The sequence below is a fragment of the Selaginella moellendorffii genome, unplaced genomic scaffold (genome assembly GCF_000143415.4).
Source record: "Selaginella moellendorffii unplaced genomic scaffold, v1.0 SELMOscaffold_14, whole genome shotgun sequence".
Lineage (NCBI taxonomy): Eukaryota > Viridiplantae > Streptophyta > Lycopodiopsida > Selaginellales > Selaginellaceae > Selaginella > Selaginella moellendorffii.
Genome location: NW_003314275.1, coordinates 890,854 through 915,771, shown reverse-complemented (window position 1 = coordinate 915,771; position 24,918 = coordinate 890,854). Strand labels below are relative to the sequence as shown.

At 47.3% G+C, this 24,918-nt stretch overlaps 6 protein-coding genes and 1 long non-coding RNA gene across 13 annotated transcripts; 4 read left to right on the top strand and 3 right to left on the bottom strand.

Annotated features, from left to right (window-relative positions):
- Positions 1–6,837: 6,837 nt before the first annotated feature.
- On the top strand, positions 6,838–7,548 carry LOC9646609 (V-type proton ATPase subunit G1). Its single transcript, XM_002970419.2, has 4 exons — positions 6,838–6,973; positions 7,058–7,158; positions 7,219–7,317; positions 7,376–7,548. Exons 1-4 carry the CDS (start codon positions 6,892–6,894, stop codon positions 7,418–7,420), a joined length of 327 nt encoding a protein of 108 aa, XP_002970465.1. The 5' UTR covers positions 6,838–6,891; the 3' UTR covers positions 7,421–7,548.
- LOC9632167 (uncharacterized GPI-anchored protein At1g61900) lies at positions 7,418–9,776 on the bottom strand. 2 transcript variants are annotated; one of them, XR_002992382.1, is made up of 9 exons: positions 9,552–9,776; positions 9,277–9,474; positions 8,429–9,037; positions 8,125–8,370; positions 8,043–8,057; positions 7,847–7,981; positions 7,742–7,795; positions 7,550–7,689; positions 7,418–7,497 (listed from the first exon to the last, which is right to left on the bottom strand). XR_002992382.1 is itself a non-coding variant. In XM_024675125.1 (8 exons), the coding sequence occupies exons 1-8, from the start codon at positions 9,583–9,585 to the stop codon at positions 7,607–7,609; spliced, it is 1,374 nt and encodes a 457-aa protein (XP_024530893.1). In that variant the 5' UTR covers positions 9,586–9,776; the 3' UTR covers positions 7,418–7,606. The 2 variants fall into 2 exon arrangements, 1 of the variants encoding a protein (XP_024530893.1); XM_024675125.1 differs by having other exon boundaries at positions 7,418–7,689.
- Positions 9,777–12,919: 3,143 nt separating this feature from the next.
- Positions 12,920–15,233, top strand: LOC9646608 (protein ASYMMETRIC LEAVES 2). Of its 3 annotated transcripts, none has more exons than XR_002992383.1 (3): positions 12,920–13,686; positions 14,101–14,663; positions 14,749–15,233. XR_002992383.1 is itself a non-coding variant. In XM_024675128.1 (2 exons), the coding sequence occupies exons 1-2, from the start codon at positions 12,963–12,965 to the stop codon at positions 14,112–14,114; spliced, it is 738 nt and encodes a 245-aa protein (XP_024530896.1). In that variant the 5' UTR covers positions 12,920–12,962; the 3' UTR covers positions 14,115–15,233. The 3 variants fall into 3 exon arrangements, 1 of the variants encoding a protein (XP_024530896.1); XR_002992384.1 differs by having other exon boundaries at positions 14,101–14,948; positions 15,000–15,233; XM_024675128.1 differs by having other exon boundaries at positions 14,101–15,233.
- Positions 15,234–15,299: 66 nt separating this feature from the next.
- Positions 15,300–15,936, top strand: LOC112346357. The gene is made up of 2 exons (XR_002992385.1): positions 15,300–15,586; positions 15,640–15,936. It is a non-coding gene; the product is annotated as an uncharacterized LOC112346357 (long non-coding RNA).
- Positions 15,534–18,494, bottom strand: LOC9646607 (protein MID1-COMPLEMENTING ACTIVITY 1). Of its 2 annotated transcripts, none has more exons than XM_024675127.1 (9): positions 17,726–18,494; positions 17,218–17,618; positions 17,083–17,159; positions 16,958–17,029; positions 16,779–16,885; positions 16,628–16,724; positions 16,405–16,505; positions 16,049–16,274; positions 15,534–15,983 (listed from the first exon to the last, which is right to left on the bottom strand). In XM_024675127.1, exons 1-7 carry the CDS (start codon positions 18,119–18,121, stop codon positions 16,441–16,443), a joined length of 1,215 nt encoding a protein of 404 aa, XP_024530895.1. In that variant the 5' UTR covers positions 18,122–18,494; the 3' UTR covers positions 15,534–15,983; positions 16,049–16,274; positions 16,405–16,440. The 2 variants fall into 2 exon arrangements, with proteins under 2 accessions (XP_024530895.1, XP_024530894.1); XM_024675126.1 differs by having other exon boundaries at positions 15,894–15,983; positions 16,049–16,505; positions 17,726–18,304; positions 18,352–18,494.
- A 1,380-nt stretch (positions 18,495–19,874) lies between these two features.
- Positions 19,875–21,590, bottom strand: LOC9632166. 2 transcript variants are annotated; one of them, XM_024675476.1, is made up of 5 exons: positions 21,505–21,590; positions 20,610–21,456; positions 20,450–20,542; positions 20,304–20,391; positions 19,875–20,250 (listed from the first exon to the last, which is right to left on the bottom strand). In XM_024675476.1, exons 1-5 carry the CDS (start codon positions 21,560–21,562, stop codon positions 19,945–19,947), a joined length of 1,392 nt encoding a protein of 463 aa, XP_024531244.1. In that variant the 5' UTR covers positions 21,563–21,590; the 3' UTR covers positions 19,875–19,944. The 2 variants fall into 2 exon arrangements, with proteins under 2 accessions (XP_024531244.1, XP_002970225.1); XM_002970179.2 differs by having other exon boundaries at positions 20,610–21,450.
- An 82-nt stretch (positions 21,591–21,672) lies between these two features.
- On the top strand, positions 21,673–24,860 carry LOC9646606 (ATP-dependent RNA helicase-like protein DB10). 2 transcript variants are annotated; one of them, XM_024675162.1, is made up of 9 exons: positions 21,677–21,717; positions 21,773–21,859; positions 21,927–22,242; positions 22,303–22,479; positions 22,552–22,620; positions 23,035–23,304; positions 23,357–23,707; positions 23,763–24,040; positions 24,114–24,860. In XM_024675162.1, the coding sequence occupies exons 3-9, from the start codon at positions 21,928–21,930 to the stop codon at positions 24,682–24,684; spliced, it is 2,031 nt and encodes a 676-aa protein (XP_024530930.1). In that variant the 5' UTR covers positions 21,677–21,717; positions 21,773–21,859; position 21,927; the 3' UTR covers positions 24,685–24,860. The 2 variants fall into 2 exon arrangements, with proteins under 2 accessions (XP_024530928.1, XP_024530930.1); XM_024675160.1 differs by having other exon boundaries at positions 21,673–21,859.
- Positions 24,861–24,918: the final 58 nt, after the last annotated feature.

The window sequence follows — 24,918 nt, the reverse complement described above, 5'->3', positions numbered from 1 at the left end:
CCAAGAACAGCGCTTGATCTTCTTCCCGATATAATGTTCGATGAGCCTGCAAAGGTTTACGCGATGCTGTACAACAAAACCAAGAGTTTCGAGGATGCTGTCATGGTCGTCAAGGAGGCCAAACTCAGGGGTGTGAGCATCAAATCCTTGAATCCTTTCAAGGGCCAATTAGTTCTGGATTGTTTGAGGAGCAATTCTGGCCGCGATGCTCTGGGGGTTCTCATGGAGTCACTTGGCCCGGACGTTCTAGACGACATGCTGGAGGAGGCTGTCCAATCAAAAGATTACGATTCTCTGATCAGCCGAAAGCTATTTGACTTGGTAGTGGTGAGGGATCCTCGCGGCCGGGCATTCCCCAAGACCTTGGAACGCATGCTAGCAAAGTTTGGAGACTCCCATGAAGAGATACTCGATTATTTTGTGGCCTTTTGCAATGTGGTCAACCCCAGATGGAGTTTGTGCAAGCTCATGCTAGGAAAGCTCGAGAAAGATGGAAGTTTTATAGGGGAGAGAGCAAAGCTTCAAAAGGACTTTCCGTCATCCTTGGCCCGTAAGCGCTGATTGCGATGCTGCTCGCTCCAATTTCTCTGTGGTACCAAGATGGCAGGCCCCGAGCGGCTTACAAAGCTCAGCGATTGTGTGCTGTCAGAATGAATGAACGAAGGCCCTCCTGGTGAGGAGGCTTTCAGCAAGAGAGTAAACACCGAAGAAATTTAAAGGGGTGTAATTTGGTGTTTAATTTAAGACTAAGTATGACCTGCTGCTTCTCATGTCCATTCCGGTGGTGCCGACGATTCGAGTCATCGTCACGTTTTCCAACCAAGAGCGGCCCCGAGCATACTGGATCCTGGTTTTCTTGGATGAAAAGTTCGAATCCTAGTTCCGAGCACGCGGACCCGTTCCTGGTTCCAGGCGATTATACGTGGAAGAAAGGGAAGCAAGTGATCGTCCCATAGAAGAATGGTACGTGTAATGCAGATGGTTTGGCTGAAACACTCCTGCGACTGTTTTATAGGTTGTTTTCAGGCACACTACTAATACATATACAAGAAATTGTAAATCAGGTGAGAGATGTTTCGATTCCTTAAGTGAATACACAATTTTTTGGTAGACAAAATGAACCATCGACATAAGACTCTTGCCTGGAAGAGCCTAAGGTACCGCAATGTTTTCTTGAATTGCAGAGTTGACGTTACGCTCATCTCAGTTTATTGGCTTCAGTTCGAAAACTAGACCACTAACAGGTATCCTTACTTCATTTTTACTGTTCTCATATCTTTGCTGGTTTGAATGATATACAGGATGACGATGGCAAAGAAAGTGTCGCCGTTCCCTGGAAGTTTTGCTGTAATGTCTGCTCAACTGATGGTAGGATCCAATGACCTGTCCGAGGCCGTAGTGAGATTTCGTATCCTAACAAAACAAGAAGCAACGAGAAAGTTGTAGCGGTTTACGTGATGCTTCTACTCGCCTGTCGGATGGTTATTTATCAGTACTGTAAGGCAAATGGGGCTAACTGGCTTTTGCTGCAAACCGCATGTCGAAGCATGAAGACCAACTACAATGCATTTTGCAGTTTTTTCCAGAGAGCTAGGAAGAGGTATTTTTTCACAGCACAAGAAAACAAAAAACTGTTTTTCTGAATCAGCCAAGTTTAAATGTTACAAACATTCAGTATATGATCTTTCTTCCTAGTCTGATTCCGCGAACTCGGTCTCAGAGTCGGTCTTAAATTCGATCTCAAACTCAGTCCCATCTGATGAACTTTTTGTCATTTCAGTCATGCTTTCAAGGATCCTTTAGCTTACGACACCTCAGAAAGTTGGTTCCGATTGTGGTTCTTGATGGAGCTCTGCTAGCTGTGAGGGATATGCTAGAACTGGCTTATCCACTGGTTCAAGCTCTCAAGCGCGGAGTGGTAGTAGTTACTGGCACAACATTATAAGCAGAGAAAATGACTGGTTGGCCGGGAGAATTCACCAACTTCTCTGCTTGGGATGGACCGAAACAGATGGTGGACGGGTGCTCCCGCTGTCCCAAGAAGATCTGGCCCTGCTTGAGCGTCCCAGCAGCTCTTAAGGTGGATGCTTGAGATTTCTCCACAAGGCTATCAGAACGTCATAGTAGCTGCCTTTGAGGCTATGTGGAAGAAACACAGGGGAAGGATGGCCTCTATGCCGTTGTTTTTGCCGCTGCTGGGACATCCGAAATGTCCACGTTGGTTTCGTGACGCCGCAAACGTACATGGCAAGATGAAGGAGGGGATTTACAATGTCTATGTGCATTCGAACGGGTATACCTTGCCGATGTTCCTCTCTGATTTGAGCAAGGATCAGCAGCTGTGCACTGCCTTCGTTTGTGAAAACAATGATGTGGTCAGGGAATTTGAGTTCCAGCTCCCTGATGGAAAGACGGTATCGGTACTCTGCACTGATCAACATCAGCTGACTGAAGATGCTATGCTAAAGTCGGGTGTTAGGGATCCCGCTCTAGCACACTGTATTCCTATGCAGCTGCACTTCCTTTACCGGAATCGAGGACAGTGGCCTACTGCCTTTTGGAATGGATCAATGGGAACCATTATTATAGACATCGAAAGTGCTTCAAAGGAGCTGTATCTTGATGGAATCCAGGAGAGTAGTAGATGGTATACGAGTGGTGAATCGCCTCTTTCAGTTTCTTGAGGCAAATTTTAGAGGCTAGTAACTTGAATATGGTATGGTTGAGCATCGAGGTGTGACGAGCTATTTTCGAGATTACAAACATCTTAACTATCAGACTAGAGATATATTTTGCTACCGTCCAAGCCGGGGCGAGTTTGCCCGTCCTTCGGGGCTGTGCCCGAACTAGCTAAGAACAGTCTATCACGAGCTTGTGGCGAGTGATTGGGGTACATAATATAATCAGATATATGTGACTGAATAATGGGGATGTGCCTGAGCTGTTAAGGGCGATGTTATGGTGGAGTGTATTCTCGAGAATAAGGACATTCTTGACTGTAACACTTTTCAATCCAACGGATACAGACAGTCTGATTAACAAACTGTGAAGGCCAGGATGGAAGATCTCTCACTCTGTTCATGTCTTCTTGCTCACAGATAATGGCCGTGGCGTTTTTTCTCTGTTCTGGCCAATGGCTTTGAGGGCTGTGCATCTTAGCACTGTTGTACTGTGGGCTGATATCCAGCGAAGAGATGGTGTTCCCCGAGGGGAGGTATTCACTCCTTAGCTCAAGTGCTTGTGGTCATAGGAGTGTTGAGTATGTTACTCTTTGATCTTGGATGGCAGATGCACATAGAAAGATGTATTGACTATGATGAATAGTTATTAAAATGGTTTCTATATGTTTGTTTTTTACAATTGTTAACTATTCAGGACTTGCGATGTAGATGGATGCGAAGAACACTTTTTTGAACAGAAACTTTAGCAACTAGTACACATATGACAATTTCTTACTTTTGAAGTAGAAAGCAAAGAGATTTATGTGTGTAAGCTGAAACAATCCATTTATACAATCTCCACAAATTTGGTACAATACTTTAATTAACTTTTTTTTCCAATGTTGGGTTTTGTCAGATTAGAACATGTCTGTTTATCACAAAGATGGAGATGGTTAGAGGATTATGATGGGTTGCTACATTGGGTTAAAAAGAAACTTTTGGAACAGCTGAAAATGAGTGAGAGGATAAAAAAGGGAGAAATTCAACTGATTCAACATATTTATAACTTAATGAAAGGACTTTGAATCTTGTGACCTCTTTGCCAATGGTGAGCCAATGGGGAGTGTTGGAGCAAGGTAAAGAGTATATAAATATTATATCCCTTTGATCAATACATGTGTATATCTGCCGGTATATTCTATTCTAACATTGAGCTACTTGAATTGCATTTTTGAGAGATCGACAATGGTGTCTCGACTTTCAATGATGGAAACAAATTGGATTTTGAGGCCAAGACAGAGTAACACTCACAGATGATTCCTCCTTGTCGAACAAAAACCCAGATGCTCCAGACTCAAGCATCTGGAATTTCTTGCCCAAGAACCACAGAAGCTGCATACTGCAGGAGAATGCAGGGCCAACATTGATGGAAACATCTCTCCAACCTCGCATTCATCACTAGACGCACTTAGAATCCCTCGGGTGAGATCAATGACAGCGTCTCAGCTCTCGATGAACCCGTTGTTCGATGAGGGGGTATCATCTGCGAGCATCGCCTGGTTGAGCAGTCTTGACCTCGAAATCCACCTCGTAGGTGAATGTGTTTTAGTGGTACATATCTCTGCATTCACTCCAGAATCTCTCCAGCTAGTGGTTGCAAACCTCCAGTGTCACGAACCATAGCTGACCTAGCGTGCCCACCTCTTCACAAACCTTGGACACAAGGGGGGACGGCCGCGAGCGAGCCTCCTAGTAATTTGAGTAACTTATGTCAGGTTTGTGAAGCTAGATTACCAACTTGTTGGGAAACCAGCTGGGATGGAAGAAGCCATTGATCCAAACATTTCTAACTAGGTGACAGTGCTTCCACAAACCCTTGGAAATTCTTGGACCGGCCACCATTGTGTAATTTAGTCCAGCACCTACTATCATTTCTTGAGCCAACTTGATGAAACACGCTGATTCTTGAGCGTTTGGCATGGGCTTGTGCTAGCTGCCGTGGCAAACTCGTTCTACAACTCGCCCACAAAGCTGTTGCTCGCACCAGGATCGTCCATCGCCGCTAGCGATCGCCACAGCCCCAGCGTCTTAACCTCCTCGTCCACGCCTACGTGCAACGCGGCTGCCTGGGCGATGCTGCTACCGGCCACGGCCCACTCTCTTCACCTAGAACATCTTTCTTTCGCAATGGCCCAATGAAGGTGCTCCACGCCATGCCGTGCAGAGACGCCGTGCCCTGGAACAACATTACTACCGCATATGCCAGCACCGGCACTTGCAAGACGCTCGGCTACTCATGGTGGAGCGTTGTCTGTTTGAGCTACCTCGTCACGGAGTGTGCCCAAGTTGGTGATCTTGATGCCGTTCCATTCTACTTCCATTTGATGCCAACTAGCAACGAGGCATTCAAGCGACTGCCCAGAATGGACATCCAAAAGAAATGAAGTACGTGTTTGACAAGATCCCTTTCTGGAGCATTGCAACGTATTATGCGCAGCAAAGAAAAGTAGCGGAGGCAACTAGAGTCTTTCTTACAATGCCCTGTGATGGAGCGCTATGCTGGCAGCTTATCTATGCCCAGTATGGGCATGAAGTGTTGCTTTGACAAAATGCCCGTTGGGGCTTGGAACTCTATGATTCTACTTAACTTGGCCTTCCCGCCTGGGACTTTATCTCCTTGTTTCGAGCGATGTAACCAAAACGGCCACCTGGATCACGCTACGGAGCTCTTTCTTTCCATGCCGAAGCGTAGCATTGTCACATAAACCTCCATGATCGATGTGCATGGTCAGGGAGGCTATCTCGAGCCCGCCATGGAAAATCTTAACACGATGCCATGCCGCGACGTGGTTGCCTGGAACGCACTGATAGCAGCAAATGTTCTGAATGGTCATTTGCATGGTGCTTGTTTGAATCTCTCCCAAAGAGGAACATCGTTTCATGGAATGCTATGATCCAAGCTTATGCCCGTTCAGAGCTTACCACGAGATGCTTCTCTGCGGCGTGATGCCTGATGAGGCATCGTTTAAGAGCGTCATGGCGGCGTGCAGCTACGTCGGGATGCTTCTTGCCACACATTGCATGCCCCGATAAGTGATTTTGGCGTAGCTCCGGCCAAAGACCACTTCAACTGCGTTGCAGACATGCTAGAGAGGACCGGGCAGCAGTAGTTTGTCCATAGCATGGTAGTGCCACCTCTTGAAAAGGCCACGGGCGTGGAGTGCATTGCTGGGAAACTGCAAGCTCGAGCAGGATGCTGACTGAGCAGCTCGAGTGACTGAGTACACTCTGGATTGATGGATTTAATATTAATATTAATTTGTTTATTTTTCATTTTACTAATACTTAGAATCTTTACTAATTATAATTAATATTAATAAAGGGATTTAAGTAAATAATATTAAATTATTTTAAATGAATCTAAACTAATTTATGGATTCCTAAAGACACGATAGCACTTCTTGCCCCAAATTGTCATTCCTAAAAGGCCAACTGTTCACCAACATTGATTATATAGCTGAAGCAGGGATTTATAATATTGTACTAACTTATGTATAATAAATAAAACTATGTTCTATATAAGTTTTGTATACTAAAACACTTTTAAAAAAAATAAAAATGTATATAGTTTTCATACCCAATATTCTTACCTCCTTCTACAATTAGTATTGTTACAGCCATAATTATGTCTAGGAAGGATCCACTAGTAGCAAATTTAGGGAGGCTTATGTTTTACCCATGGTAATATAATAAAAACTTTTGGTTACCATCTATAGATCTTACTAACTCAAAGGATAACATTAAGTTAAGATCATACAAACAATACACATTAAAATCCAGCTAATGAGCACAAGAGAAAGTTCATATAATACAGTATAAAATGGTACAAGATAGTACAGCATGATATATTATAATCACCCATTTCACTGGCAAAAAGGAGGATGTAGACAGGTTTCTCCAACAACACCACTTGATCTTCTTAATAGCATATAAGACCTTGAAACTTCAATCATGAAGACAGACTCGATTGTCTTTGGCCTTTTGCAATGTGCCCAAGCCCAATAGTTTTTTGCCTGTCTCATGGAAAATATACTCTCCAAATATAAGAATTTTAGAGGGGAAAGCGCAATGTTTTCCAATAGGCTAGGGTTCCAGACAAATTTTAGAATATATACGAGGCTTGTATTATATTCGATCGGTATCTTTTTTAGGGTTCTTCCGCAAAGGGGAGATGGATAAGTCGCAGGGAGGGATCCAGCAGCTGCTGGCGGCGGAACAGGAGGCGCAGAGCATCGTCGCCAATGCCAGGAGCGGTAAGTTCTCTTTGCGATTCGCGGCCGAATCCAATCGCTGCTCGATCCAATTTCAATGATTTCTTCTCTTTGGTGGGATCGCAGCCAAGATGGCCCGCTTGCGCCAGGCCAAGGAGGAAGCCGACAGAGAAGTCGCGGCTTACAGAGCTCAGCGAGAGAGCGAGTACCGGAAGAAACTCGCAGAGGTGAGAGTTTCCTTGTCTCGATTCCTCCAATTAATTTTTCCAGTGGATTTGATCGAGCAGAGCAGCGGCGACTCTGGATCCACTGCCAAGAAGCTGGAAGCCGACACCACGCACAAGATAAAAACGCTCTCGTCGGAGGCATCCAGAGTGTCTCAAGAGGTGATTTTGCATATCTTTGCGATTGGAGTTTTGATCGAGCGTTTCGTTTTTTGTGTAGATCACTTCTCTCTTGATCAAGTACGTGACAACAGTGAAGAACTGAGGAGAAACTTGGGAGATTTATTTTTCACCGCAATAAGTCTGGAAAATCGAGAGAAGCTAAGTTCTTTTTTATATACTCTGAAATATCATAAAACCTTAGACCGAGGAAGAAAAAGAGGAACTCCCTTACACTCGAAAGCCTTGAATATGTATTCTATCGACTGGAAGAACTTTCGCGCTAGTTGTGTCAAATCGAAGTTGATAGTATCACCAGGATCAGGAGCGGAGCTACAAACGCAGTGATCGAGCTGGCTCTTGCGAAGTTAGTTCCTGAAACGTTTTGAGAAATGAAACGAGAATCAAAAGAACAGATCAGTCGTACCAGACGTGAGGGGAGCCGCGGATTGTGGGATTTTTGGGAAGGAAATGTTTGGCCCTGTAGAAACAAGAGGGATGAGCTTTGAGTAGTAAAAGGGAAGTGGCTTACTTCCTCCAGAGCACAGGGAACTCGAAGACATTGGCATCCATGGAGCAGCGATGTTGTCATTCAAGTCGCAAGTGAAGGTGATGCCGGAGCTACTCGTGATCATCACATCAGACGGCAAGCTATTTAGCAAGCACCCTACAAAAACACAACACTTTTAAGACCAGCAGCACAAAGCTAGTGAGCATCAAACACAAACCTTGATCTCCAGCACCTACAAGAGAAGAACAAAACCTTTGTTTTAGATGCCAAGCGAAACACAAAGGAGAAGCTTGCGGTACCTTGAAGGCTGAAATCTTTGAGATAGATGCCGCATAGATCGTAAATATTGCTTGTAACACCCCGCTTTTGCAGCATCGAGCCGAGTAAACTCACACACTCTAGCGCTTGCAAGTTCGTGATCAGCTTCTGCTGCTGCATTTCGGAGATGTATCTGTGCAGCGAGCTGCAACAGGTAACGTTGGATGGCGAGAGTCCATGGCAATCATCGACTACTGCAGATACGTCGCTAAAAACCAAAGGACACGCTGAAAAGAACAAAAGCTTAGGAAAACTTCTATCCAGAATAGAAAGAATCAGTCTCACCTTTGTTAACCTTACAGCTGAATAGATTCCGGAGTGCCGTGTTAGACTCGGTTAGATTGAGCTGACCAGCGACCCAAGCAAGAACAACGTCCTTGCAGTCTTCCAACACTTGATCATCCGCCGAGGCTGGAACAAGTCCGCTCTGTTTCACGAATCCAAATGAGCCATTCGAGGCGAGCTGTAACGCGGCCTCTTCGAGCGCTGGCTGGCAAACCGGCTTGCAGCATTCTTTCAGGGGGTCCACTCCTTTGCAGGCCGGGAGAAGCCTAGAAGTGTTGACAAGCCTGTAGAGCTCCTTTGTCTCGTACACCGGACACTGCCCTCCTGTCAAGCTTTTCGGCTCCATGGAACATATCTCCGATACGGTGGTGTTGGCTCCTTTGCTCACCAGCAGGCTGCTAATGTCGGAGAAACAGTAGCTTGCTTCAGTACGATTGAAAGTGAGCCGACCGGACGTGTTAATGTGATGCCCTTGAGCTAGACGAAAGAGTGTCTGCAACTGTGGGCAGCAGATAACCTCGCCCACGTACAATGCCAAGGGAGCGAGACAATCTTGTGCTGTTCGATCGATTGCTGGAGTTAGAGCCGAGAAGTTGAGCTTACAGTGTCCTAGACAAGAAGAAAACATTATTTAGTTCGATTAGTCGAAAACAACAAAAAGGAGACAAACACCAACTTGGAGAACACTCAAGCCAGCATTTGAATGAGACTGAGACGCAAGCAAAGAAGTATAATATCCATGCAGACACACTGAACGAGGCAAATTCAAAGAAATCCAACTTACACTCTAGCATGGAAGACAACAAGCATTGTATGCTTATGCGAAAGGAAAAGAGAGGCACACTTACCTGATAGCTTTGGCGAGGATGGATTGGGCAGAACTGGAATCATAGGCGATGGCGAGACAATGGGGATCGCTCCAGGCGCGCTCGGCGACACAGGCAGGAAGAAGGGCGGCTGCGCGCCTACAACCGCGGGAATCGACAGATTCCCATCGAATGCTGGTAGCGCCTCCTCGGCCTTGAGATCTCCAAAACCTACAAGCCCTGGCCACGGCCAAGCACTAGATGAGCAAGCGCTCGCAATGCTGGTGGATTACCGCCCGAAATTCGGCAAGACTTACAGAGCAAGACGATGGCAAGGATCCGTGCCGCCATTGCGAGCTCCCGGATCGAAATCTCCGAAAGAATGCTCACATTCTCAAGGCGCCGTCCGTCGCCCACCTCCTCGTCGCGGCGCCATAGCCGGGCTAAGACCTAGGTCACGCACCAAGGCGAGAGAATCTTCCTCTCTCATTCCCTCTTTGCTCTCTTTCGCTGGTGTTGCGCTCCACCCAGTAGTGATTCCACCTTCCCCCATTTAATTGCCCGTCGCCATCCGGCCGTCAGAGGATTTGAATCGCGCGGCCCAGAATTTGCCACATCATTCCGTTTTTTATATTATTTCTTGGACAAGGGTTAAAAGTGAGAATTCCAAATATGTACACTTTCATACGGTTGGAATGTTTTCGACAGTACGCGCACAATTCTCAAATAGGAATTTCAAGCTCGAAGTATAAACTTGGAAAAATATATATTTATTTTTCTAATTCTCCATTATTTTTTTACCAAAAATCCAGAAATACTGTCCTGGATCATTTGATTCCCGACTCTCGGTGTACTACTGTTCCGATGTCACAAAACATGTAAAAATTATTTGCTCGGGCTAGCGAAAAAATTGTAAACTTTTGTAAAGAGTAATAAAAATGAAATAAAGTGAATTAAAATGCTTAAAATTTGGAACTTTAACATGTTTTAAGGAAATAGAATAGCCTACCATAGTATGCCTCAAAGCAATCAAACCTCCGAAAAGCCCCGAGAATGCAAAATAGACATTCTAGCGCTTGGAGTTTTTTTATGTATGGACAGACAATCGACACAGGAAGGGAGGAATATCCCATCGCTTTCGCACGGTTCTCCAGTTAGAGAATGTTCTTCCCGTACCTCGATGGCTGGAAAACCGAAAACGATCTCCTCGTTTGTTTGCTTATCTAACAGAAGAAAAGATTCCTGCTATAAAACGGAACATACCCCATCTCCAAATCTCCTTTTTTGGTCGAGGAAGAACTCTCACAAGCGAGCGAGTCGCTGGCGACATTACTTACATCCAATTCACTCAATCAATTCGAGCGCCAGAGCCTCCAGCTCCCAGTTACAATCTGGAGTTGGACGGAAAAGCCGGGAATTATTTGTCTGCCGAAACCATAGCAGTTATATACCCTTGGAAGTCGGGGATCTCGGTGTCTATCTGCGCAATCGATCGATAGGTTAAAGTACAAGTTGTATGAATTGGACAGAGACAACGCTCTCAAAGTCTTCTATGTCTTAAATATTTGCTGGTTTTTCTTTCCATTTTCTTTTTTGATTTATAGAAAAAATTCAAGAAAGCTGTAAACATAAAGCTCAAAAAAAATTAATAAAAATAAAAAATTAAAACTAAAAAACTGTGGAAACAAAGCCGGCACAGCCGCCGACAAGGCACACACAAATGCCGCAAGCGACTCGCGACCTGCCACGTCAGCTCGATTTTAGGGTCCTGCCTTGCTGGCGCTTCTTTAAACTTTGAACGTATAATCTCTCTCACTCTCTCACTCGCTGGTGTCCATCCCTTCATTTGTTTCACTCGTTTTCCATATTGCCCGCCAATGCCATCGTTGAAGAACACAAGAATGACATGCCAGCCAAGAGATCCGCCGTATTTCTTGATTGGCATATCACCTTAAGCCCTAATCCGTACGGGGGGCTTGTCAATAGATGGAGCGAATGCTGCTCGATTCAATGTCTCTCCAAGACAAAGTTGACCATTCAAACCCCCCCGCTAAACCCTAGCGTAAACCCGCATATTCGTTCTGTTATTCGCGGGCTCGTCACGTAGTGGTGAGTGTTACTGCTGCTAGCGGCCAAATGGAAATCTAGTTCCGCCCATGGATCGATCGATGGAGACCCCGGATGCCACTGGAATATGGAATATCCGCCGTGACGGGCGCCCGTCACCGCCCCGCGGCCGGAAAACTGACATATGGCCTCACTGACGCAGCATGGACTTTCGCGGCCACGTCACGGTCACATAGCACAAGAACAAGGCCGCCTCTTTTTTGTGGCGCAAAGAAGCTTCTTTAAGCGATGCTGACCATGAGCAGAGATCTTCCACGTGGTGCCACCGGCGGTACGCCAGCTGTCGGGGTGGCGCTGCCACGCTGGCAGGAACCGCTGACGTCGGCGTGACCGCTTGCGTAACGTAACTTCCACGTGGGGTCCTGGACACGCGTCGGGCGGTCACTGGCTGTCGGCTTAAACCCTCTTAAAGAGGTGATAAACCCTCCTGGAAGGAAGGCCCTTTTTTTTCCCACCCACCACCAACCTAGGTTTTCCCCTCTCTCCCTCTCTCCGCTCTCATCTCTCTTCTCTCTCTCTTTTCCCATTTTGCCCTCTTTGTGCTGCTTTGCGCGTCTTGGGGCGCTCTCTCCTTCTCTTTGCGTGATCGATCGTCTCATCTTTGCGCGGCCGAGCTCTTGCGTGATTAGGGATATTTTCCGGATCCTCCATCCGGATCGATCGATATGCGGCAGCTCCGGCAGCAGTATGCTCGCGATTCGTGGAGCCGCGGCGGGATTGCGGCACTGCCGGAGAGAATTCGGGTGCTGTGAGGCGAATCCCAGCGGCATTTGGTCGAGAATTCGCCCGGGCAGGCGTCGGCCGTGGCCGTGGTCGCGGATCTTGGCCAGGCTGCATTGCCGCGCGGAGAATTTCGGCGCTGTCGGCCGGATTATCGTCCAAGAAGGCGCTGTGCCGCGCCGGCGCGGTGGTTACCGGGCGGCCTTCACAGGTGCTGCTGCTTGCTTTGTCGGCGAAATCTCTCGTGAGGCGCGCCTTGTTGCGGATCGTTCTTGCAAGAAGATCACGGAAGGGGAGGAGGCGAGGAGGAAGAAAAAGAGGAGAAAAAAGTATTTCTTCTTTGTGGCCGGCTCACATGTGGTTGCGTGCTGGCTGCTGGTGGCATTCAACGCAGACTTGGAATATTTTAGGTTTGTGAAGCTTCGGCCATCGGCAGGACGGATCTCCAATCCCAATCCAGACGAGAGGGACCGCTTTCGTTGTTCCCGAGCCACCACAGTGCCACTTCCGCCAGTTTTTTTTTCTCCTCCTCGTCAATCAGATCCGTCGCCGCGGTGAGCAACGCCAGCCAGCAGCCATCGACGCTACAAAACAAGAGAATCGATCGTCAACCACTGGTGTTTCCTTCGTCGCCTCGCCTCGAGCAGCTCCCACACAGCACCGGATATATCATTTTTTTATCCTTCGAGATCATCGGCTCCATGGTCACCAAGACGAAGACTAGGAGGCCCAGGAGATCCGCGATGTGATCAGGTGCCAGACGAGGATTGGAGGGCGCGCTCGGGAAGAGTCTTAAATTCCGATCCAAGGTGGCTGGCCGCGGTGGTAGCAGCAGGAGAAGATCAAGCAGCGCTTCATCTTCGTCGCCATCCACCACCGCCATGGCATCGTCCTCGAGCTCCCCGTGTGCCGCCTGCAAGTTCCTGCGGCGAAAGTGTACGCCCGAGTGCGTCTTCGCGCCGTACTTCCCGCCGGACCAGCCCCACAAGTTCGCAAACGTGCACAAGATCTTTGGAGCCAGCAACATCACCAAGCTGCTCAACGAGCTCCCCCCACACCAGCGCGAGGACGCGGTCAACTCGCTCGCCTACGAGGCCGACGCCCGCGTCAAGGATCCCGTCTACGGCTGCGTCGGCGCAATCTCCATGCTCCAGCGCCAAGTAGCGCGCTTGCAGCACGAGCTGGCCATCGCCCAGCAGGATCTCGCGAGGTACACAAGCGCATCAGTGCCGATGGTGGCCGTGGCGGCGGCGGCGGCGCAGCAGCAGCATCAACATCCACATCCACAACACCCACATCCGCACCAGCAACAACACCAGCAATCGCCGCAAGCTCATCCACCGCAGGCCGGGGCGGCCCATCTGGGAATTGGGCAGCAGCAGCAGCACGAGCAGCAGATGTTCACGAGGGACCAGCTGCTGGAGATCGCGAGGGAGCAGCACCTGACGCGGGAGCAAGTGATGGACATCGCGAGAATCGGTGGGGGGTCGTATGAGGCGGGGCTGGCGGTGCTGGGATTGAGCCCGCTGGGGCCGTTTGCGGCGTCGTCCACGCGCGGGTCGGGGAGCGAGAGCGGAGCCAGCGGCGGCGGCAGCAGCGGCGGAGGTAGTGTCGTCGGGCATTCATGATCTTGATTTTGGTATGCTGCATTTTTTTGGTTTCTTCTCGTTTTTCCTTTTTTTCTTTTTTTCTTTTTTTTTTTTTTCTTGTGAAATTTGTTGTTTGGGGAATCGGTTTGGTTGGCTTGGTCGTTGTGTTTCGGTGTTGGTGTTCCAGTCTTCCAGATGATCAGTTTTGCTTGTTTTCTGGGCGACGTTTTTTTGTTTTGGTGCTGTGCGGCTTTGCTTTTCCTTGAGGAGTGGCTTATATTTCCTCCTCCGCCGCAGCAGCATCCTGCAGTATCCATGGGTACTGTCTCCCCAACATGATTGTCCTAAATGTCTAGTTTTCTAGTGCACCAGAAAAACTTGGTACTTGATCGAGGAAAAAATGACTTCTTGAATGCTGTTTGTGTTGCAGGCTTTTATCACTAGGAGAGAGATACATGCTGCTGCTCAGGAACTGGGGAGGGGGGTCCCGGCTTTTGTTTTGAGTCAGGTTGGAGGCAAGCCATTCACTTCGGGATCCAGGGCCGTGCCTTCGCACAGGGGTCGGGGTCGGGTGTTTATCCAGTTGGTGCATCGTTTTGGCCGGAAGGGGAGTTGGGGGCATTTTGTACGAGGGAGCGGTGTGGAACAAGGCAAACTTTTAAGCGCACGGCATCGAAAGTTGATGAGGATGGCGTTTGATCAGTTGACAACAGAGATGGAAAGGGAGAGCTTCTCTCTTGGGCTCTCGTCTCAGCTCGCAGCAGCAAGCCAAAAGCTACCACCGGAGATCTCTATTGCCCATCGTTCCGATACTCCACAAGTGAGAGCTCAGTGTAGCAGCAGCAGCAGCAGCAAGCGCAGTGACTCACAGGCAAGCGCAGAAGGCAGCTTTTTTGATCCAAAGCATACAAACAATTCACACTCACTACATAACACTTCCACTTTGGGTCTACGGACATGGCGAGATTGAACGTGAAAGAGACCACACCGTAGGTACGCCTCGTCTTCATTTTCTTGCGTCCTCGAGAGAGAGAAGGGGGCTAATTCTCGCAATTTGTCGCCGTTTCTTCATTCACAGCTTCCCCCATTCGGAATCGGTTTATAAAAGCCGCCTCTCGGGAGAGGCGAAGCGGTCACAGAGGGGAAGGCAAAAAAGTATATACACAGGAGAGGTGATGGAAGGATCATCACTTCATCATCACTTCACTTTGGTACTTTCTTACAAGAAAGAGCAGGAGGAGGGACACACAAAGTCCAAGAGAAGGCGAGAGAGAAAAGGTGGGCCTCTTCCTCTCTCTCTCTCTCGTTTCACTTACTACTAAGCAGCAGCAAACGCACCGTGCACGGGCTCAGCGGCAGTGTACCACGTGCAACAACACACACATACGCAGAGAGAAGCAGTGCGCAGGCTTTCTTGTGCTTGGAGGAGATGAGAGGCCTCTACCACGGAAGCAGTCCAGTCCAGCCCAGCCAAGCCCAGGCCAGGCCAGGCCAGGCCAGAGGATGAGAAAGCGAAGAAATGGATAGAAAAACAGGGAGGAGGAGGAAGAAGAGGCAAGTGCCTTTAAAAGTCCATCACAGACAGCTTGGAGATTGGTGAAACAGTGGGTGGCGAAGCGCTTTGAGTGGAACGAGGAGAACTGAGGTGGTGGTGGTGGTGGGAAGTGGAAGGAAGGGCTCTCTCTCTGGATGGACTGTGGATGTCTGGAGCTACTTTTCTTTTTTTTCTTACAACACTGGCGGGCGAGGCGATTCCTACATTTTTTTTTTTCTTCTCTTCTTCTTCTTTCTTCTTTTGGGTTTTGGGGTTTGGGAGAGGGAGCGAGATGATCGATGGAGATTAGATTAGAGAGGCAAGAGAGAGGCAAACGAGCGAACGCTTATATTCATTCTACCAAAGCTGCTACAAAGAAGAGGTTTAGAGACTCCTTTTTCCTTCTCCCTCTTTATTAATTAGTTTCTTTGGCAGAGGCTGGAAAGGGAGCGTTTGGACATGACGACGATGACGTAGAGCTCCGATCGCGTAAATGTGATTGAATTGGATACACATACGTAGACAGCGAGCTCCTTTTTCGCGTTTGCATCGTTGCCATGCAAACGCAAATCACTTTCGCGCTTGGAAAAGATCCCCCCTTGAAAGTAAGAGAGAGAGAGAGAGAGAGAGAGAGAGAGAGGGAGAGGGAGAGGGAGAGAGAGAGAGAGGAGAGCTCCCCTTAGCCGCGATTTTCAAAGCCGCATATAAATAAAAACGTGGATGTCAAAGGGATGCAAACGTCGTGTGCACCAATCAAGGCGGCACTGCTGCTTGCTTTGCTGGAAGTAAAGACATGGCGAGACGACGAGCGAGTAAATATCCATCAAGGCAAGTTTTTAAGTACCTCTGTATGTGCTTGTTTGCTGGCTCCATCCATGGGTACCGAGTGTTGCAAGTTATATCTTTTGATGGATGGACGATCCATCTTTATCTTCGCTTTGACGCCTTGTTCTTACAAACGTGACCTGTCACAAACCAAACCCAACCAAACACCAAATCTCTCTCCCCCTCTCTTTTTCTCCCTCCCTCCAAACTTCTCCGACAAACAAAAACTTTCTCTCGGCTTGTCCCTGCCGTGGAAGTATAAGTAGGGAAAACGAAACATACTCGAGAAATCAGTCCCAAACCATACTTCTGTCACTCACTCTCACGAAAGCCAGCCACAGCAAAGCCAGCCAGCATTTCACTATCCAAAAGTACCTCCTTGTTTAAGTGTTGGTATTGCACAAGGGGGGGTCAATGATCGCGCTCCATGCATTGCTCCGATGGGGGCATCATCCTCTTCTGGCTGCTACTGCCCTCTGCAAATGCGCAGGCACCAAAAGTGTAAGTGAGAATGGATCACCAAAGAGTATCACATGCAAGCAACGCATTCACCTAATTCGCAATCACGTAATAAAAAGGAGGAGAGTGTGGCAATTACCTCCATCCCGTTCACGAGCTTTGATTTCCCGTGCCTCTTGAACGAGCGCGCAGCAGAAGCACAAGAAATGTGCCCAGCAATCGTCACAGGACCCGCCCTGTCATCCACGCGATCAGGAGAAAATAAAACAATCAAATAAGTGGATCTGTACCTCGATGTTGTACAGCTTGCGTAGTTTACGCCGGAAGCAACAGGTGTAGAAGCAGCAGCTAAGCACCATCGTGTAAATCAAACAGTTTGTGCAAGCAGCATGCTTGGCTGAGGCCCCACATAGAAAGGAAAAAAAAACGTAAGTGAGAATCAGCATGGCTTGATGAAAAGCTTACTCACGCATTATTCCATTAGTGGCAGTCGCCGCGACTGTAGCAAATGTGCAGCAAGGGCACAAGAATGTCCCCACGCCTGTAGCACACGCAAGCCACTTTACGTTAATACACATAATTTAGTTGGCTTACACAGCAGGGGGCTCCCACAGCATCCATAAAGATCATGATGCCAATCTTGTAGTTGCCAGGATTTAGAAGCCGTTTCACTGTTCACACGAAGATTAGAATCACAAAGTCGGAATCATCTGATGGAAGCCAGCTTACTTGGATTTGTGGCTCTCCTGATAGGTGTATGCGTCGGAGTTGGACTGCTCGTAATTGGATTGCTCGTACTTCTTGGCTTCTTTCATATAATCGGGATCCTTCTCGTAGGTACCCTTCACGTCAGTCTCGGTGATGTCAATAAGACGGCGGATCACGTCGCACTGGTCTTCCTCCATGAGCGACTGCATCTTCTGGAGCTCTTTCTTGAGCTTTTTGTTTTCTTTCCGGAGAGCTTCCTCGAGAGCAAGCCCCGGGTAGTTCCGAGAGAGGTTCCTCCGCAGCTCCCTCGACTCGTTGACGCTTAAGTCAGGTTTTAAAACTGTTTCCTGGAGCCGGAGCTCGTCTTCGTCCAGAGTGTACTCTTTCTGGTCTCGTTGTATCTCACGGAGCTCTCGCTTGGCCTGTAAAACAAACCGAAATAGTGAGAAAGATGGACGACCGAACAAACAAACCAAAGAGCAAAACAAAAAAATAAGAAAAAGAAAGAAAGATCACGCTGCCAGCGTACCCGATTGTTATCTACGAGACTGATGAGAGGAATAATCTGGAGAAGTCGGTCGATCTCGGCCTGGCGTAGCTTGAACTGGTTAACGATGTTCCATCCCATCGCCAAGAGGTAGAGGTAGCTCTTGTTCTTGCAGCTGTTGACGAGGATGTAAGCCTTCCTGAGAGCCTCCTCTAGACGCTCGAGAGGCTCGCTAGTCTCTGGATGCTCCCTGAGCTCCGATAGCCTCAGCTTCTCCAGCAAATTCCCAATGAGCTTCAAGTGCTGCGCGAAATTCCGGCAGTTCTTCTTGTGCATGCGCGCGTTCTTGGCCGCGGCCGCAACAGCCGCTATGAGCTTGAGAGAATCAAGGCCAGCAATCTGGGCAACGGTCGCCACGTCCCCCACCGGGAAAACCATCTCGTCCGCCAAGAATTTCCCTGCTCTATGCCCTGTCCGCTAGCTACATTCCACCGATTCCAGCCCAGCGCCTGTAGAATCGCTGGGATTCCATCCAGCGCCTGCCTCGGAGCTCAATCGTGCGAGCTCTCGACGATCTGGACAACCCTAGGCGCGCCACAGCGAAATTTCCAGCCGGAGCTCCTGCCGGCCGGAATTTTCTACCAGGAATTCGTGAAATGCGAGCATACCGGCGTTAGTGAGCTCCCAGCGCCGCATCGCTGCTCGAATCGTCGCTATCGTCCGCCATCGCCAAAGCACGCACGCGCGCACAAGAGAGAGAGAGAGAGAAGAGAGAGACGGAGGAGCGCACGAGAAAATAATAAGGTTTTTATTCTTCCCGACACAACACATCCAACCGTAAGAAATTTATCAACGCGGTAAATCTCCACCGTTGGGTAGCACCACGTAGTGGAAAAAAAGTTACAGCTGCCAAACTTGTGATCGAACGGCTGGGGACGCGGGACCGTCCAGTACGAGACGCCAGACAATCGGACGGCTGCCATCCGGCCACTTCCTCGTGATTGATCAGCTTTTTACGTGTCTGGCTGCAATTAAACAAAAGATGCTGGAACGATTAAAATATACTTACAAATGTACACCAATTCAATACAATATGGTGATTATGGTGTTACATTTTTATATAAAAAGGAAATAAAGATAAAGTTCCAACTAAATATTTTTTTTTTGCAGTTTTTTATTTTTTAGGAATAAAAATAAAAAATGTAACTTATAATTAAATGTATGACCATTGTTATGACTAAGATAATTATATTGTGTGTTTAAAAGGAACATTATAAATAAAATAATATTAAAAGAGGATGCAACTTACAAATAATGCATTGACATTTTTGTTATATTAATGCAACTTATAAGTAATACACATAAAAGTAAATGTTTCTAAATTTTTATTAAAAATAAAAAATATATAACATTAAAATTGCATATTATAATTCAGATTTATTCATGCATAAAGAAAATTTAAGCAACTTTAAATCATTTCATTATATGTTGTATCTTAGACACGTTTAGAAAAACAAGAGTTTTAGAATGTGCATAATTATAAAATACAAAAACATTTATAAAACCTTTGTGTTTCAATGGTGTTAATTATTCATCTTTAGTAAAAAAAATTATAACAAAACTCATAAATATTTTTAAAAACATAATTTTCTATTGTTGGTGATAATTAAGAATTTAAATAATATACTGCTATATTCATTTGATTAAAAATCTAGATTTTATATATTATTTGCATATCTAAAAATAAATCAATTTAGAAAATGTTATAGACCACCTTATTGTATAATAAAAGTTTACCTCACTTCTTACAACAAATATTACACCTTTAATTTCTCTATCATTATAACTTAAAAATTGAATAATAGTTTTAGCTTTTATATATATATATATATATATTAATAGTTATATTTATTTACAGTTTTTAAATATTACTATATTAACATATGTTGTCTGTGTCATTAAAACCTTTTTATTCAAGAATTTTGGTCATTTTTTTTATAACTAAATTTGCAAAAATGACAATATGCTAAAGGTTAAATTAGTGCGATACAAAAATTTTATTCAAATTAAAAATTATTGAACCACTACTAATAAAATCGTTTCTCTTGAGAAATGCAAAAACTTAAAATTGTATAATTTCATATAAAAGAAGTCAGTCTCAATATTTGTTGTGTAAACAAATGTATAATTATTGGAAAATACATATGTTGAATTGGAAAAATAAAAATCTAAGACATATACATACAATCTTCTGAATATCACTACAAACTTTTTTGAATGGATCCATTTCCTTCCAATATGTGGATGATCCCATTGATTACTTTCCAGCTGAATCCTCTTCGCTGGAGCCACCCTGCTAACCTCCGACTCCGAGCTTGCACCGAGATATTGCCTCCGCTACTCCACTTCCGAGCAGAGAGAGCAAAGATGTGCTCCTGGGCTTGTTTTGACATTCCCCACTGCATGTCATCGTCGTCCTGTACAATGTTTCCATCCCCGTCCGCTTTGAACACTTTCTGCAGCGCCCGATCGATGTTGGCGGTGTCAACACCCTTGCGGACGAGCTCCTGACCGCGACAGACAAGGGAAAGCTTGAGAAGAAAACATGACAAATACTTACGTGTTTTATCCGTTTTGGACCCCAGCCTCTCGTGTTCCACCTCGACTGTGCAAAAACTTCTGCGAAAGAAGTGTCGCTCTGCAATCCTCTGCTTAAAAGAAGAGTCCATGAGCAACGAAATGGACACCGAGATAAAACCAGCTTACTCTTCTCGCAGTGCAGCGATTGTGCTCTCCGTTACTTGGACAGAGTAGTTCTTCTCACTCAGTTTCTTCCGGAGCTCCGCAGCGGTTCTTTGCCTGAATGCGAAAAAATGATGCTACGATGGAAAGAGAAATGAAAAAACAAGGAGAAGAGAGAGCATACCATTTACTCAGCAGAAAAACGGCATAGTTCTTCGCAGCCGTTCTCTCTCCACCGCTGTCTGGAAAGCTTGGCAACTCTGTCTTTCGCGTCTGGACTTCAAGGGCGAACAACGCATCCTCCTCTTCTTCATCGTCAAACTCCTCTGGTTCATCATCTTCCATGCTTCTGGGATTTAAATTGAGCTGCGATGCTGGAAGTAAACGCATTGCTGGACACTGTGAAGGAATGCCGTCGTCACTCGTAGCGGCTTTAGAATCCAAAACCGCAGTGGAAGGTCCCGGTCTTGGCCTTGAAACGAGCCGTGATGCTGGAACTAGTTGCAAGCTTGAAAGAACCTCTTTTCTTATCGAAGTTTTCACCTCCTTTGTTCTTGGTGGCTGCTCCTTAGTAATTCGATGCAAGCTTGGAAGTCTTTCTTGTTGCCCGGAAGTCTCTTCCTCTCTATCGCTGCTAGATTCTTCTGTAGAAATCGTCTCGTTGCTAGACACCGCATCGTTTCTTTCATTCCCTTCTTCAAACTCTTCCAGCTCTATAGCATTCCTTCTAAAGGATGCTAACCCGAGCTCGCTACGCTGCTTCTCCGTGTCATCAAAATAGAACCGGGCACCCTTCCTCTTCTTCTTCCCAGCCTGTGAATCACTGTCAAAGTATCCACTCCCAAATTCCTCTTCTTCACCATCGTCTTCACCGCTAGAAATCGTCCGGGGAAAGTGAACGTTCTCGAGGATTTCCCCGTCGTGTTTTCTAGCTAGCTTGGGGATGTAACGCACCAGGGAGGGTATCTGAGAGGGTTTCTTGCCGCTAGAGCTCGCTCTCGCCGTGCCGAGAGACCTCCATTTTCCTAGAACTAGAAATCAGTGAATCGAAACCATCGCATCGGCTGGAATTCCAATACCTCGACCGCAATGCCGGCTTCCAAGCGCGTACCAGCTGCCGATCGGCTTGAGCGCCATCGCGCTCCTTCCGCCCTAAAACCCTAAATATTCGCTGGAATCTCTGGTGGGGCTCGAACCCACGACGCGTCTATTTCTCCACCGACCACAAATGCAAAATTAGGGTTAGGGCTCTTCGTTTCTTTCCTCTCTCTCGCGCCCAGGCGACGATCAGGGTATCGTATCTCGTCTCCTCTTGTTCGATAGCTTGATTGCGCTGCATTGCAACAGCATGCTGGCGGTGTAGCTCTGCTCGATCGATTGCTGGTGAGGCGCGCGATTGGGGTATTTCTTACCGGATCTTGGGGCTCCAGCGAGGTATTTTGTGGCTCTTTCCCCCTTGCATGCAGCGATTCTAGTGTCTAAGAGCGATCCTGGATTCCAGAATGGTGGCTCCGGTGGCATCGACGCCTGGTGTTCACTATGCCCCAGAAGACCCAACTCTCCCTCCTCCATGGAAGGCCCTGGTGGACGAAGAGACTGGATATCTCTACTACTGGAACACGCAGTCCAACGAGACGACGTATGTGAAGCCAGTCTCTTCCAGCGGTGCTCCAGGATTTTCCGTGAATGGTTCGACTTTTCAAGAGAGCTCGATGGCGAATGGTCACGTCAATGGAAGCAATGGTTCTCTGTACGGGAGTAAGGTTGCCGAGCAGCCAAAACTAGCAGCGCTTTCGATGTTTGGAGGACAGTCACAGGTAACACTTGCTCGTAGATAACTTTCTCTCGGATTTTTCATTGTTTTCTCTTCATGTCAGGTTGTAAATGGAGGCTCAAACGCTGCCTTGGTGCCGGGTGCGCTGGGTGGCTACAAGCGGAATGCTGACAATTTTGACTACAATGGTCGGGATGCCTACAAGCGCCCTCGGACTCAAACGACGGCATCACCGTTTGACGTCGATTCTTACAGGAGACAGCACGAGATAACCATCGTGGTATGTCTTTCATTAATACTTGGTATTTTGGTGTTGCAAGCTCATAACATCACCTTGGCCTTTCTGTTTCAGGGAACCAACGTTCCAGCACCGTTCATAACTTTCGAATCGGCAGGTCTTCCAGATGAAGTCTTAAGAGAGGTATGTGCATTTTGTCCTGCTGGTTTTGGTCCTTGCATGCATGCTGTCTTCTTTTCTGGATCTAGTGTATACATACTTTGCTTTTTAGAGGGCTAAAACTTACTACGTCCCTTATCCTTCGCAGATGCGATATTTGCTCCAGAATGGAGCATATGTCGTACGCTGTGCTGCTCTTCATGTGTACCAATGTTCTTTTGCCGGGTTTGGAGGATGACCCTTCGGAAGAAGGGACCAACCAGGCTGACACTGCATTCCTCTCACGCCGGTGCAAACTTAAGTACTGGATTCTGTGACAATATGCGGCATCAGTTAAGATGTTGCCTTACTTTTCTTGTTCTTTAGTTTTTCTGCTTGGGAGTAGTGCAAGTTTTAGAAGCTTTTGGAAACGTATTTATACTGTTCGTTTTTTAACAGGTTCAACTTGCCGGGTTTACGGCACCTACACCTATACAAGCCCAATCCTGGCCTATAGCTCTGAATGACCGTGACATTGTAGCTATTGCAAAGACGGGGTCTGGAAAAACGCTGGGGTACTTGCTGCCAGCATTTATGCACTTAGAGCGACGAAGGAACAACCCACGATCGGGCCCAACAGTACTCGTTCTCGCCCCAACGCGAGAATTAGCTACTCAAATACACGAGGAGGCTGTCAAGTTCGGGAGGTCCTCCAGGATTACGAGCACGGTAAGAATTTTTGTTATTTGTTTTGTTTATGATCTTTCTTTTATGTTTGCAGTGCGTTTATGGTGGTGCTTCCAAAGGCCCCCAGCTACGCGATATCGAACGGGGATGCGACATTGTTATCGCTACTCCAGGAAGGCTGAACGACTTTTTGGAAATGAGGAGGATCAGTTTGAGGCAGGTCTCCTACCTGGTCCTGGATGAAGCGGATCGCATGCTCGACATGGGATTCGAGCCCCAGATTCGCAAAATCGTGAATGAGGTGCCTGTTCAGAGACAAACGCTTATGTACACAGCGACGTGGCCGAAAGAAGTGAGAAAGATTGCTGGCGACTTGCTTATGAATCCCATCCAGGTGAACATTGGAAATACAGACGATCTAGCTGCAAACAAGGCTATCACTCAGGTCTCCATTTTTGTCTTTTGTTTTGTTTTGGTATTTGCGCTAACAATCGGTGCAGTGCGTAGAAGTTGTCTCGCCTCAAGACAAAGCGCGAAAGCTGGAGCTGATTCTTCGGACTCAAGAGCCTGGGTCCAAGATTATCATATTCTGCTCAACAAAGCGAATGTGTGATCAACTAGCTCGCTCACTGCGCAGAGATTTTGGTGCTGTGGCCATTCATGGTGACAAATCACAGGGCGAACGAGACTGGGTCCTTTCGCAGTTCAAAGCTGGAAAATCGCCTGTTCTTGTCGCTACCGATGTCGCAGCAAGAGGGCTAGATATCAAAGATATCAGGTAAGCGAAACAAAGCGAGACTTGTCTTTTTCTTTCTTTCCCTCTGCTGACCTTCGAGTTGTTTGTATTGCAGAGTTGTCATTAACTACGACTTTCCCACCGGTGTGGAGGACTACGTCCACCGCATTGGTCGGACCGGCCGAGCTGGTGCCACTGGCCTGGCTCACACTTTTTTTGCCGAGCAAGACGGGAAGTACGCTAGGGACTTGATCAAAGTCCTCGAGGGTGCGAACCAGAAAGTCCCACCGGAGTTGAGAGAGATGGCACTTCGAGGCGGTTTTGGAAAGCCTCGCCACAACCGCTGGGAGTCCGGCGGTGGCCGAGGAGGCGGAGGAGCCCCGGCCAACAGCTTCTATGGTAACAGGCGAGCAAGCTCTTGGGGTGGTGGCGCGGCTGCTGCTACTGCGCCACTTGCAAGGTTTCCTGTTGCCAACAACGGCGCTATCGGCTTCGAGAACGGGGACGTTTACAGGAGGGGCTATGGAGAGAGGATCTCTTCCGGGAAGCGGAGCTACAGCAGGAGCCGGAGCCGGAGTCCCAATGCTCGTCGGAGCCGCGGACGAAGCCGGTCTCCTCCTGGTGGAGCTCACGGGCGATTCCCGGAAGGCTATGGAGTCGCCAACGATGGTGGCTCCGGCTGGTAGGCGAGATCCATCTCTCCCACGATTCGATCGATTTTGTTCGCTCGTTGGTGGTTTCTAGCTAGCAGCAGGGACGCAAACGCAGCGGCTGATTTCTTTTGAGAACCAAAGAGAGTTACGAGAAAACGAGAGAAGAATAAGAGCGCGCCAAAAGTTTTGATTTGAAATTCGAATATTCGGATGGGATCTCTAGAAAATATCTTGTGTGCCCTTTTTGCCTTTGCGCCGCTATCCGGG